The 15,399-nt window shown below is 30.9% G+C and overlaps 1 protein-coding gene across 1 annotated transcript in view; it reads right to left on the reverse strand.

Moving 5' to 3' along the window:
• The window catches only part of LOC143641087 (3',5'-cyclic-AMP phosphodiesterase 4D-like), a 195,964-nt gene that overhangs the window by 41,535 nt on the left and 139,030 nt on the right, over positions 1-15,399 (reverse strand). The window contains exon 9 of the mRNA XM_077108497.1: positions 12,349-12,375. Coding sequence (XP_076964612.1) covers positions 12,349-12,375 — 27 coding nt within the window. The remainder of the gene's footprint in view (positions 1-12,348; positions 12,376-15,399) is intronic.

Raw genomic sequence — 15,399 nt, forward strand, 5'->3', positions numbered from 1 at the left:
GGACAAATGGCAAAGAAAACTCTTGTTCCAGACAATAATCATCTATGCTTTAAACTATTCTGGATAAAGTAGATCAACTTAGTATAGAGATGAGATCTGAATGTAGAGACTGTGATTTTAAAGTGAACAAATCTATTAATTATTAGATATGTGGAATTAATTAGAGGTGGGAGACTACAGAGCTCTAATGAAGAGCCAGAGGGATGTAAGATCCAAGTACCTTAAGATAAGTTTTGTGGGAATATTCCTTGTGCAGGAAAAAAACTTAAATTGAAGGCATTCAACTGATTGAAGGCAACAAAAAAATTGAAGGCAGATATCATAAAGACATGAAATTCTGAGATATGAATGATGGTATTTATGGTGATTTGAAATCCTCTGGTGGTAAACTGCATAAATTCAAGGACAGAATTTCATATTCATTATAGTAGGAAAAAGAAAATGGGACAACCAAATAAACAAAAGTGGGTTGAGGCTGGAAGGATAGATCACACAAGTTTGAGGCCTTGGGATTGATGCACAGCACCACAAAAAGTAAAAACAAAGAAAAAAAGAAGTTAAAAAATTATGCTAATGTTTATAATGTATAGTACCAACATAGAGCAAAAATTAGTTTTCTAACAAACAGTTGCTGTGGATTGAAATAATGGTCACTTAAGCAAACCTTTGGAATAGATGTTAAAAAGAGTGAGTCATTTGATCTCCATACTTTCAGGAAGAGTTTATAGTACCTGATCTATTAAAAGAGGCAAATGGAGCAAGTTTTATTTCAGCACTCACTGGGAAAAGGCATGTAAACAGGGGGTCCAGTCTCTTTTCCTATTGGAAGACTAAATCATTCTGTCATATCAACTGAGAAGGAATAACACACTATATAGATATCCAAAAGACACAAAGATTATTGTACCAAATTCCTTTAAAAAATGAAATGCTAACTTGCTCATTATAACTAGTTCCCATCAAGAATGTATTTTCTTTATTTAAGTTGTTTGAACCTGACATCAATTGCATTTGGCTTCTCTTTAACATTTAATGTGTCTATTTATAACAGACATGTGTGGAAGGTAAAACAAGTTGATTCAGCTTCATCCATTTGCCAGGGTAAAAATTAAATATATCACCTCACACCAGAGATCAGGTCTACTTTTTGCATGTGATGCTCAATAACTGAGAAAAAGCAAAAATTACTCTTATGAGTACAGACTTGGATATAACATTATTTGATAATAAGAATTCACAATTTCATATTTTGATTTTCTGACATTCTGTTTTTTGTTTTTAAAATTACCAATGGCATATTGTATCTCATGAGGTAGCTAATATCTTTTATTCATACTTAGACAATTTAATTTTATCCAGGTGCCTCCTCATCTGTAACTAAAATATATTGTGATATTTAAAATTCAAATAGTTTTATTATCATTAATAAAGAACATCTTCTAACATTGTGTTTCCTACAATGAATGCAACTTGCATTTTATACATATTTTCAATAATATTATTGACATTCTATTCATTTTCCAGCTGCTTTATTATGTTTCTGTAAGTTGATTTTCTCTCAATTATATTTCAGAGTTAATTCTAGATGCATCATTTGTATTTGTACAAGCCACCAATGAAGTTGAGAGACTTACATAATTTTAAAATAAAACAAATCCTGTCGAACCTACTTAACCCTTACTAACATAGAATATATCTTAGTGTATTCATCTCTCTACACATTTTAGGACCTGTGATATGATTGGCATCTTAAAATTTAATATTCATACTCCAAGCCAGTCTGAAATATCACTTAAAAGATAACAGTTCTCTTTAAGACAACAAAGAACTTTCAACAACCAAAGCAGCATGATTTTATTTGCTAAAAATTTATTTTTATGTAAGTTAGTACAAGTGAAAGTTTATTAATAAAATATTTAAACTAATAATGAAAATTTCTGTTTCATTATCTTGTATGAGGTCAGTGATAAATGGTACAATGTTAGCAACATTTTGCAGTGTTTATTATCTTGGTTAGTCTTTTTTTAATTTAGATTCTAAAAAAGTAGTCATTATTGCTGCTACACACAGTTTATTTTAAATACTGGTGTACCAGTTTGTTTTTAATTTGATTTCAAAGTATAAAATATACTATTTCTTCTTTTGACTAGAGCCTATACATGCCCTAAATAATATTGACAAATATTTTGAAAATGTTGGTGAGTAATTAAGTGTGAAGGAATTGCTATCACTAAATGCATTTTAATTCGCTAGATTTTAAAACAAAATGGCTGCAGTTTCTAAGAAATGCTTTCTTTCAGTAAATCTCCTGCTAGGCTCTGAGAATTTATGTTTTCTTTTAAGGAATCTACCAAAAATAAACACAATTTTTAAAATTCTTGGTTTTTTAATCTGTTTTATTTTAAAAAATAAAGTAAGAAAAAAATTAGGGATGAAACGAATTATGATGCTTTAAATAGTAATAGAAACAAATACTCAACATACATATTTAGTTATAAGAAGTATGGAGTCCAATTATTGTGCTGAAATGTTGGCTTGGCCATGCCACTCTGGCACTATATACATTAAATAACATTAATGTGTGAATATTTTCAAAGCATTTGTTAACACTTCCCAAACATTTGTAACACTTTTTAAAATCTGTTTTGTATCTCAGCTATGTTTCTCCTAAATCTAAACTAATACCTTTTTTATAAGAAGAAATAATTTCATGCATAAAGGTAAATATTTACTCAATGATAAGAAAATTTCAAGTCTTCAGTGAATCAAATATCACATTGCATAGAAGCATCTATCTTAGTATATAGGACAATTTTTATATCCTGTTACACACAGATAATTGTTCCCTATTTCCCAGTTTCCATTTCCACATGCTATCACAACTGGTTGCCATTATGAATGTGGGATTCCCAAACTCCCACATTCTATAAGTAGGTAGCTAGGAGATTTGACACATTCTTTCCCAAGATAACTTTTGGCTGATGTGGAAATCAACACTTCATAAGCTATTTGTTGATTATTTAAGCCAAAGAATATCCATGCCTTGTATTTAGACAGCATGTTCAGTAAGTGAACTCAACTGTCTTCCAGATGATTAGTGCATCTTAGAGAAAACATATCATATGCCTGAAATTTTCCTAGAATATTACTCTTCTACTAGAAAAACTAATTACCTTCTCACTTTTCCAAGAGGGAATGAGGTTAGAATAAGGTGAATGAGTGAGAGACCCATAGAAAGAGAACAAAGGCAGAATGAGAAATACAAGATCTACTAAGAATCACTTTCTGGCCAGTGTTCCCATCTAAGTTGGCCTACTTACCCTGACAACTGACCTCACTCTCATTTGGGTAAATGGAATCAAGATAAAAGAATTTAAATAAGAAGAGCATTTGATCAAGTTGAACACCACTTCTACTTTGGAAATGTTTTCTTCACCTGTTTTGGTTTTCTTCTCTGCTTCCACTCATCATCTTTATCTATTTAAGATTTGAATACCTAAGAACTCAATCCAAAGGCTTTTACTTTGTTCTCTAGCTCCACTCATGTCCTTGGTGAGCTTACCCAAGCTAATGACTGTAAACAATGTCTATAACTTAATGATTTCCGAATATTTTATCAATGGTATAGAGCTTTTTTTTTTTCCTGAGGTGCATTTTCATATAACAACTTCTAATTATTATGTCACTGGAATGCCTTCTAGCTATCTCCACCTTCATGTACTCGACATGAATCTCTAGTTGTTATACAATGTTCCTCCCAAGTCTTCTCCATCTCATCAATGTCACTTTGTCCTTCTAGTCTACACAAAATAATTAAAACAAATAAAATAATATCATTCTACAATCCACCCTCTTTATGGTGCCTCACTTCTAGCCTTCAAGTTCTTGTAGGTGTAATTTCACCTCCATTGCTATGATGCTCGTAATTCAACTATCATCTGTCCCCTAATTTCTTAGGGAAAGTGTCCTAAAAATTTTGATTATAGTCTTTTTTTTAATCAAGGAAATGAAACAAATCTCTTTAAAATTGAATCAGTGTATGTGTCTCTTTTGCTCAAACTTCAAGTGGCTCTCTATTTCACTTGGAGGAAAGCAAAAGTCATTAGATGACTTGTGTATTCATTTCCTCTGTGATTTTATATCTTTACACTCCAGGTTTATGATTTTCATGTCACATGGGTTGCTGAATGACCCCTGAATAATTCAGACCCTCCTTGCCTTAAGGACTTTATTCTTCTTCCTTTCTTTTCTTGGAATTCTTCTCCTGATACATGGCTTGCTCTCTCTCTCTCTCTCTCTCTATTAATTCTCAGATCAAATATTCAATTTTTTTCTGGTCTCCATATTCAAAATTAAAACCACTGCCTCCTCTCCCTTGTCCAAGAATGCTTGTCTTTCTTCATAGTCTATCACATTGCAATATACTATGGTTTAGAACTTTTTTTCCATTAATAAATTTCCAGCAATTCTGGAAATGAATGAATTAGTGATCAAACTCATCAAAGCTTTATGAAATAAAATTAGGGGAAAAATATCTCCCTGCAATATCGTAACATAGTGCTACATGTGAATATTTGTGTCTTGAAAAATTTATATTTTGAAACCTAATCCCCAAAGTATTGGTATTTGATGATGGTCCACTGGGAAGCTGTTAGGCCATAAAAGTGGAGTATTACACATGAAATCAGTACCCTTATAGAAGAAGCCACAGAGAGCTGTGTCATAAAGACACAGCAAAAAGGTGCCATCTATGAACCACAAAGCAGGCCCTCTTCAGACACAGAATCTGCCTTGATATTTTACTTCCTAGGTTCTATAACTGGGAAAAATAAATTTTGTTTTTTCGTAAGTCACCTAATTTATGGTATTTTTGTATTACAGCTTGGGAAGACTAAAACACAGGTTACAGAAGTTTAATATAGATTTAGCCAGTGAGGTAATAGGCTTGCTTTAATTCATTTCCAAGGGTATTTAGTAATAAAAACTATTAAAAAGTTTTCAATATTACAAGAACATTCATGCATGGATCTTTGGCATGGGCTCAGTATAAGGGCCACATTTAATTCATCACTGAATTTGAAGTTCCTGTCTCTGATTATGGCTTATTTAATGAGGAGCTACTTACATCTGAATACAATTTGCTGTTTTAAATGTGTTTTGATATATTCTTTTTGATCATTATAACTCTGTGAGGTAGGTAGTGTAGACATTTTTATCATCATTTTATAGATGACTAAAGAAAAAATAAAAATAGAGCAAATGCTAGAACTTAAGTACTCAAATACCCTTCTGAAAATCTTTTAACAGTGCACTTTGCTAGTAATAAACATTTTAGATTAGAATGTTAAGTCAAGGGATTTTTTTCCACTAAATATATGACCATAACATCATTTTATTTGAAAAATACAGTTACATTTTTTTTAGTGTAATTTAATATTTGTCCTCATAGCATGTTTTCAAAATGCTCCTAAAGACCGAACTAAGTGGTATACATTGATCACTGTATTTCCCTTATTATAAGTTTGTTCTGTTTAAAAATCTGAAAAAAAACACAAACCTTGGGATTTTAATTACACACTTTCTAAACCCCCACACAGCAGCTGTAGAGGAAGCAAATATCAGTTTTATTAGCATAATGGAACGACATGAGCCAAGTGAATGAGTTAAATCCCAGAAGATCATGCCTTTTGGATGAGATGTGCTTAAATAGAATAAAAAAACTATTCTGATGATTTATTTATGGTAGAAATGAGAATATAAACTTAAAATAGCAATGCGTAAACTAATTTCTAATTGCTGTACAAAGCTGTGACCTGTTTTGCTGTCAAATGAGTTGCATTCATCCACATTCCCACAATAAAGTGCATGCCTGTGTTTGCATTTCACAAAGAAAGCAAGGACAGGGAAAATGCAGCTCCATTAACTCAAGTGAAAAATAATATTCTCTTAGACTTAAGAATGGAATATCTAGAGGGGTCTTTCTATCATGACTCAGGCTTGATTGTACTGAGAAACATGAAGGGAGATAGTTATAGAACATAAAGTAATGAGATAATCCAGAGAGAAAATCCATGTCAAAATCGCTACACACTGAGAAATAAAAAACAGAAACCACGCCAAAGGAAGCTGTACTTTAAAAATATTAAATTATCCATATCTTGACCCATTGAGTCATCTTACAATAAAATTTTCATGAGCACCTGCCTTAACCGTGTTTTCTTCTTCTGAGCTCAGTATTTCACATTATCTATCCCAAAAAATTTTCTAGAACATTACTAAAGAAACTAATTACTTCTCACTTTCCCAAGAGGGAGTGAGGTTAACATAAGGTGAAAGAGTGAAAGATCTAGAAGAAAGAGAAAAAGGGCAGAATAAGAAATGAAAGGTCTGCTTAAGAATCACTTTCTGGCCAATATTTCCGTCTAAGTTGGCCTACTGTATTACTTGTTGAACATCACTCCCTTTTGAGTAAATTGGATCAAGAAAAAGCATTTAAATAAATAAGGTTCAGGTAAACTATAAATTCGACTAAGCCAGTCTCTTCAAAGGCATTAATAGATTCAGTAGTCAGTATGTCTGATTTGGAATTTTTGCACTGCCTCTCACTCATTATGTGAACTTAAATATGTTAATTTTTCTTTATTTTCCACATTTTAAAAATGAGGATAATAAAAATACCCATAAAATAATACCCATCTCAACAAACTAATATAAAATGTTTAGGTTATGGTGTGACCCATAATAACGTACAGAAAAGATAAATTGTTGAAATTATCATTTTTATTCATATTTCTAAAGTTGGAAAACAGCTAGAATAATACATTAGAATTTTATAAGCATTATTCCACTATTATATATAGCAATGCCTTCATTGTGATTTTTACTACAGAAGTGAGTTCAACTAGAGTGTGGATTAAGAAAGCATTCCTCTAAAAGGTACCACTGGAGAGCCTTTTATCTGGAGCCCTTGGTGACTGTGTTATAGGAACATAACATGTTTTAAAATTCATTTACATAATTCTAGCATCCTAAACATATTCCTTTAGATCAGTTTTATGCAGGACAAATGTAAGCTTTAGTAGTCATTTCTTGATTAGCAATTTTTCATGAATATTTTATAGCTGTAATATAAAAATTTGAAGAATTCCTGATATTTTTAAGTTAAAATCTAAACAAAATCTTCAATAAAAAATATCTAACTGATATTTTCAAGAAAAATATTATGGACTTATTTCTCAATTTTTTTCACTCAGAATGAAAACAATTTTACATTTAAATATCATACAGACTTCTCTATGAAATAATTTTCTTGTTTTCTTTTCACTTTGAGTTAAAATTCTTTAATGATATTTTTCATTAACTTTGGTTTTTAATAACAAAATTGAAGAAAGGTAAAAACTACCTACTAGATCACTCATATATTTTATGTGTTTATTTTAATTTTATAATGAATATAAATATATGAACACCATCATGAAGATGAAATTTAGTCAACACTTCTAGAAAAGCATTGAGTACATAGACTTGTCTTGGACTATATGTTTTCATATTTTTTCCCCTACAGATATCATATAACTGGTATTGATGATTATAATGTAATATTCAAAACTACAGTATGCAAAATTTACTGAAGGCTTATTATGGGCCAGCCCTGGGATAATTCGTTTTTATGCATCATCCTATATAATTTTCACAACAACTGAATGTTGTATCAACATTAGTGAAGCTAGTCAAATGTCTAAATACTGAAATCTAGTGAGTCCCCAAATCAAGATTCAGCCTATGTTTAAACACAAAATGAATGACTTAATGTGTGAAATACATTACATAGTGCAAACTAAAAACAGGTGCCACACCTAAAATAAAAATCTCAAAATAGTTTGAAACAACATTCCAATTTCATTTTCTTATATTCCTTTCAACTCCACCCTAATATTGTATTTTATATTACATCAGATTTGTATATAGTCTCATGTGAATATTTTATTTAATGATATTCTGTATGACTTTTCCTTAATAAATCTAGTAAATTAAAATATTGATTTTCCTTTGAACTACATGTGTATCTCAATTTATATAGCTGAGCACTTGCATTATCTTTGAATTCTTAGGCACTGTCAGAATGATTATGCTAATTTCTATTTGAGCACTGGATAATGATAATATAATTGTTAAGACTTAAAGACTTTGAAAATAGTAGCTAAAAGCTGGTGTTCTAGAAATGGCATAAAATGTTATCCTTACTATTGTTGCAGAATTTTGAAAAAACTTAAAAATCAGGATTAGAGAATAAAATATTTTTACTGAGTTAAAACTGCTTAAAATTTGTAAGATCTTGGAGCAATATTAAGCAGTGTAATACATTTGTTATATTTTTATAAATTTATTATAAAGGAAACAAAATTATTTTACACAAAGACATTTTAAGAAAACTCTCAGATGCCCATTTCTTCTAAGTGGCAAAACATTGATGATCTTATTTAAAATTCAGCTAGATATACAGATGTAAAATAGATTGTAGAGTATGGAGAACTAAAGTGGGAAACAAGTTAGAAAAGACTCCAGACAAGCTCTCCTCAGAGAGTGACTTGAGGAAGAGGATACGATGGCAATGCAATCCAACCATGACTATTTGGTACCTAACCGAATGTGAGAGCTATTAGTGAGTAGAAATGAAAGAAGTTCCCAATCTTATAAACCTAGAAAATCAGAGAAATTTGGTGTTATGAGAAGATAGCAAATCCAGACCATTCAGATTTGCAAAGCAAAATAAGCACAATGCTTTTAATATTGAAGGGGAAGTGTTCTGCACAATGAGGGAATAGCAGGCAAAAACTCAGTAGGTGACATCAAGCAAAGAAAAGTAATCATCAAAACCAACAAAGAAAACTTGTAGAGAAAGAAGACAACTATACCAACTGGTTCTCTTTTGATTGTTTGAAAGAGAAATCCATCTAGAAAGCTTAGCTAAAATAAAGCCGTTTCATAGACCCAAAATGCAGGGATAAAACAGAGTCTAGACATATTTTAGAACAAGGGGATTGGGCACAATTAGGGTATTCTTTCCTCTTTCTTTTAATACAACCTTGCTTCATTCCTCTCTCTTAGATTTAGTTTATCTTTTTAAGTCCACACACAGAATTCATGGCCATGGAGAATAACCTATCTGATCAACTGTCTCTCCTTCACCCTACTGTCTTTTTCACCTTTCCCCTCTCTCCTTTCCTTTTCTCAGACTTAAGATTTCAGAGAAGCAGTGTGAATGGGTAATTTATTCTTGGCTTGCCAGTCAGCAGTGGGGAGGGGTTGCTGGTGGGTAGACAACCATCTAGAAAATGGCTGCTTCCTTTATTTTGTATGAAATGAAGTGTATTTTTCAAAGGAGTTGTGGAGATCTGAGCCAATACTGCAATGGATGATCTCCTCAAGGATCAGAGATGTAGTCTCAATGATGCCTCTGCTTCAGAATAAAATGGAGAAGAGAGAAAGAGTCAAAAATATTTTTTAAAAATCTAATGTGTACAGAGACACTGAGATCAGGGGTAATGAAAATCAAAAGAAGCAATATATATTCAGCAGAAAAGAAATAAGTAATATGCTGATTGTCAATCCACCATTGGATTTGACCAATGAAGATAATCAGTTGCTACATAATTTGATAAAATTTACATATGCAATGTCTATATTATTGTGCTCCGATATTGTGCAATAGTTGTAACCAGTATTAAGAAAAAGGAGGAAAATTAAGGTAGTCTTTTATGCCATTACTAGTAACTATTAGCTGACTCCTAGTGAACTCTGTTTTAATCTAAGCACCCACAAGCAACTACTATAGGAGCCTTATTTAAAATTCCTTACTGGGATGTTTATTTTGAACTCACTAGTCTATGGTTTATGGAATGACACCACATTTCTATTTTGTGAAAAATGAGAATACATTCCTTTCTCCATTCTGTCAGAATCTCCCCACCTTTCCAAGACTTTATAAAGTGAATGAGATGTGATCCTCCCCAGAACTTCCCTTGATTTGCTGGGAAGTAAGTTGTCTGGGTCAGAGGAAAGAACTATTTTTAAGCAACCATCCACTTTTACATTACTTGGGTTCTATTTTCAGCATCCAAATTTTATTCCTGTTTAAAGACAATTTACCTTGACACAGAAATTATACAATAAAAGTATTGCAGAGTTCAATCTATTACCTTTGAATAATGTATATCTTTCTCAAACAATGGTTAGAAATAAAATTTAAATTTCTGATTGAGGTGCAGTTAATTCTAGAAAGTGTTATTCTTCCTTTATAATAACTGGCACATGCAAAAAGACAGGCATGGGATAAACTATGTCTGAAAGCCCTCTGAATGCAAGTGAGAAGAGATAAAAAGACAATGAACATATGTGTAAGGGTAGGAAAAAAATGTAGGAAGTATTAATCTGTGTACAAAAATATTTTTGCATTGCAAAATTCTAGCCAGCAGAAGACATGGAACCTCTAGAATAATTTATGGTATCATCATCCAATGGAAAAAAAAATTTTCCTGTATTTAAAACTTTGCAACCTCTATAATTTGAATTAATTTTAATTATATTTTTAATTAGTTGCAATTATATTTGAGAATTATTAAGTGAACATAGTTTTGATTATTGCTATAGGTTTATGGAATAAATGCAGCAATGACTCATGCTCACTCCATTTCTTATTGTTTTATCTTCAAATTTACTTTCTCCATTTATTTTTAAAAACTCAGGGCTCATTCAAAATGTCTTCTCACTTTACTGAAATAGACTGCAATCACCCCTGCTTCCTTAGCTTTATATATGTTTTCTTACTCCTTTTTTTTTTGTTGCTGGTACCAGATATTGAACACACAGGCACTTAGCCACTGAGCCACATCCCTGGGCCTTCTCATATTTTATTTTGAAACAGGGTTCTCACTGAGTTGCTTAGGAACTTGCAAAAGTGCTGAGGCTAGTCTCAAACTTGTAATTCAACTACCTCAGCCTCCCTAGTCACTGGGATTATAGGGTACACAACTCTACCTGTCTCTAATCTTCTTTGTTTTTTACTACATTTTTCTATATACATTCTAATCATCTTTTAGGATCAAGTTAACATTCAACCTTATTCATAAAGTATTACCCAGATTTTAGTAAGAATCTCTGTCTCTCTATGTATGGGTTTACCCACCATTGACACATTATTATTTCATTTTTCTTAATGCCTCATTTCTGAAACAACACTTCTTAACCTTTTATTATATGAATTCATTATGTTTATTAATTTATAAACATACATTAATTGTTCTATGAATGTTTTTTTTTTCAAATTCAGACAGAAAATTACTACAGTAAAGTTTGGCTAATATTTCTATCAAATTTTCTGAAACAAGAACCTACACAAGGCATGGAGGTGACAATATTTTGCCAACCCCTCTTTTACACTTAGTATTCTATTGACAAATACATTGCTAGGAAACAATGGGTTCTAAAGTAAACACTAAGCTTTATCAAGAGGAGGAAGTTAACACTTCAAAAGTAGGCCTAACTTACTATATTAAAACAAAGCATAGAACTAGAACTTGGACCTAAAAGACAAAAAGTAAAATAAAATAATGCTTTTTGGCTAATTGAGAAACATAAACAGAAAAAAAACCTTTAAAAACAGTGAATAGATTACTATGGGAAATATAAATTGAATCATATGAACTATGAATCTATTACATACTATCATAAATAGATACACAGATTATATAGATAGATAATTTGAATTTTTTCCAAATTCATAAATGCTTAGACACATTACGACAGATTTTTGGCTTTTAGGAAGATATTTTGGTTTTTAGACAAGTGCATACTTTTTTATGAAAATATGTTTTCAGGTTACTATCAGACAAATTTAATACAATCTCGAAATAGAAGAAAAAATAATAAATAACTTGAACTGTTTATAATATTCATCTTTTAGAGGATTTAATTTCCTTTACAAATAGTTATATGAAGGCATACAGAATTTTGTGACTTTCCTCAAGCTTTAATTATGACATATTTTTTTAATTCTAAATTTTATTAAGGAAGCTAAGGTCAACAGGCAAAATATTAGCACATGAAAGCACATTTCAGAATGAAATAAAATGAAAAACAAAACTAGAAAACAAACTTAAAAACAACCATGCAAACAGACATATATCAAAAACCGAATGGTTGAAATACATGCATTTTGGGTAACTTATAAATAGTATTCATGCACTGAAATAGCATTGACACAAACAGAATAGATTTTATCATTTAAGAGAACTTGGAATAAGCAGAAAAGTGAATCACCATAACCATGCAAAATGGACATGTGCTCACCTTTAACTTTATTCTTTGAAGCAGCAGCTGGTACCAAGGAAAGGTTGCACAAGAAGAAGAAACAAATATTAGATATTAGATAGACTTTCTAGTTAGCAAGAAAACAGAGATGCTATTAGTACTAAGTTGAAAAGTACATTTATATTGCCCACATACTTTATATCAAGAGAACCTATAACAAAGAAAATGACAATTGTTATACTTCATTAGTATATGATTGAAACACAGGAGTAAGAAAGTAAGACAGGAGGGCCAATAGTGAGGTGCAACTTGAAACACCACAAGACACCAAACTCAAGGAACACACTTCTTTCTCTATGTTTTTCTTAGTTCTAAGACTTAAATGATAATCAATAAAAAGTTATTCATACATAGCTATTATTTTGCAGAGGAGTGTACTGGGGAATGAATCCAAATGTGCTCTACTACTGAGTTACATCCCTACTCCTTTTTATTTTTTATTTTGTGACAGGGTCTTGGCAAGTTGGCACAGGCTGGGCCCAAACTAAGGATCCTCTGCACTCAGCCTCTAGATTCATTGGTATTACAGGCATGCTTCACACTTTAAATATGTTTAATACCATTTAACAATTAAATCATAAACCAAAAAGTATGAATTAATCACAAGGGCAGGTCATTTCATTTACTGAATGCTTTACTAAATGCTGAGCCTGATGTCTCACACTTTCCCTACATCTTCCACATGATGATGACAACTTGGAGCGTTAAGTTTTGATGTTTGTGCCTCATAGGTGTGGAAAATGAAAGTCAGAATTGTCTAGTTATCTGCTGAAGGTGACAGAGCACAAAGGAAGAAAGTTTTGAATTCTAGCCTAGGTGTATCAAATCCCAGAATCTGTGCACGAAGATTCCACCCTGTGGTGTTTGTATTTAAGGAACGAGTCACTTAATAAACTGCAAACATCAGTACTTCAACAAAACCCAACTCAAATCATATGATTCATCAAACCCCAGCTATTTTGGTACATGGTTGACTATATAGCTATGAAACTTGAAAACTTCATTACTTTAATTGGCATGATTCCCTTAAGAGGTAGAAATTGAAGCTTATTTATATCTAGTGGTAAACACTATTTGGGGCAGACATAAATTTGAAGTGATATATTCTACTTTGATTGGATATTATTTGATAATGAAGACTGAAAGAGGAGGGAGTGTTTTTTCACTCTCTAAAGGATATTATAGATGAAGTAGCCCATCCCTTAATTGGGAAATATAAAGTCTCTAGTTCTGTAGACTGACCTTTAGTGCAATTTAATTTAGATTTTGGATTTAGTACCCATGAAGTAGGAATGGAAACTTTTAATTTACACTTTATTTTTCCAAGGTATTTGAACTAAAAAAAAAAAAAACTTGAGAAAGTTTAGTTAAATTTTCCTTATAAGAAAATTCATTTTCAAACACGGATAACAAACACTATCTTACTATTGTATTTTAAATAATATTTTCCAAACAAAACACTTAAATAAAATTAAAATTATATTAAGAAACCTGGATTAAGTCCTTTTCTTAAACTCACTCAAGCTATTTATTGTACAACTTTAAATATAAGTAGGTGGTTGGAAAAGAAGAATGATTTACAATATTACTGTGAACTTTAAAAAAAACCTCAAAGACCAAAATTTATCAACTATTTGTTTTACAACATTTTTACTAATTATTAGGCTATAATTTATAACAAAGAAATAACCCACTGGAGACACTAGATTATGTAATATTACATCTAAAATTTCAAAATTTTCTTTTACCAAGTAACATATGCCTTTTTAATGAAGGAAATAAGACTGCTTTATTGTTTAAATACAAATTTGAAATATATCTAAAAAAACTAGAGGACAGAGAAAAGTAAACAGAAACCCCTCTCCTCCACTGTCAACTTCTAAGATGCAATTTGAACAGATCCCATGAAACTAGAAACATAAAAATAACACTAATGTTGGGGCTGGGGTTGTGGCCCAGAATTACAGCGCTCCCCTAGCATGCATGAGACCCTGGGTTCAATCCTTAGCACCACATTAAAAAAATAAATTAAAAAAAAAACACTAATATTATTTTTAATTGCAAATTTTGAAGTTCTTATAAAACTCAGTAACAAACATGTACTTTTTGTCTTTTATTTTCAAAAACAAGATCATACTGTGCATATTATTTTGTATTCTGCTTTCCCACATTTTTCTTCAGTTTAATACATAGAGTTCTAACTCACTTTTTAAAAGAATTGTGTAGTGCTTATAGTTTGTCTGAAGGACTATTTCTTTTTATAGACTTGTAGTATTTTTTTAATATTAATTCTGAAACACAGATCCTTACAGAAGATCTCTTCTCTGCTATAGTGATGTTTAATGTCTATAGGACAAATTTTCAAGTTGTTTTCATATTTCTATACAGAAAACAATTGACTAAAGATCTTAAATATCTTGAGAGAGGTTTGGGAATATTTGGAAAAGAAATGTAATAGTAAGCTAATGATTTGAAATCTTAAGAAACCAGAAAAAGAGAATAAAACTAGTATAGAATCTAACATTCCTAATAGGTGACATGCTACAAACTTAGATGTTTTAAATCAAAAACTATTTCGAATAATTTTTCTTAACTATTTAATTTTCCATTAAAAATTTAGTTTTTAAATTCACAAAATATTTTAAATTCACAAAATATCTAATATTTCAGAAAACTCACTCTCATATACAGTAAGCTACATTACTTGCTGAAAGTCAAAGGATAGAGTAATGCATCAATACGTTGATTGGTTCATGTGAAGAGAAATTTCATTTTGAAATCAATCCACCACTAAAAAAACATTTAGAATAAATTAGAATAAATTCAAAGAAAAATTGCCAAAAAATTATAAAATTTTAAGATAATGATTGATATTATTATTTTAAGATAATAATTTATCATACATAACAAATACAACTAGTCTTTTATTAGAATTAATCTCTTATCCAAAATCAGTGAAATCAAGATAGAAAACTTACGTGTTTACATTTTTTGGTGGGATGGAGAAAAATTATCAAACATTCTCAAACA

This window comes from Callospermophilus lateralis, unplaced genomic scaffold (assembly GCF_048772815.1).
Source record: "Callospermophilus lateralis isolate mCalLat2 unplaced genomic scaffold, mCalLat2.hap1 Scaffold_84, whole genome shotgun sequence".
Taxonomy (NCBI): Eukaryota; Metazoa; Chordata; class Mammalia; order Rodentia; family Sciuridae; genus Callospermophilus; species Callospermophilus lateralis.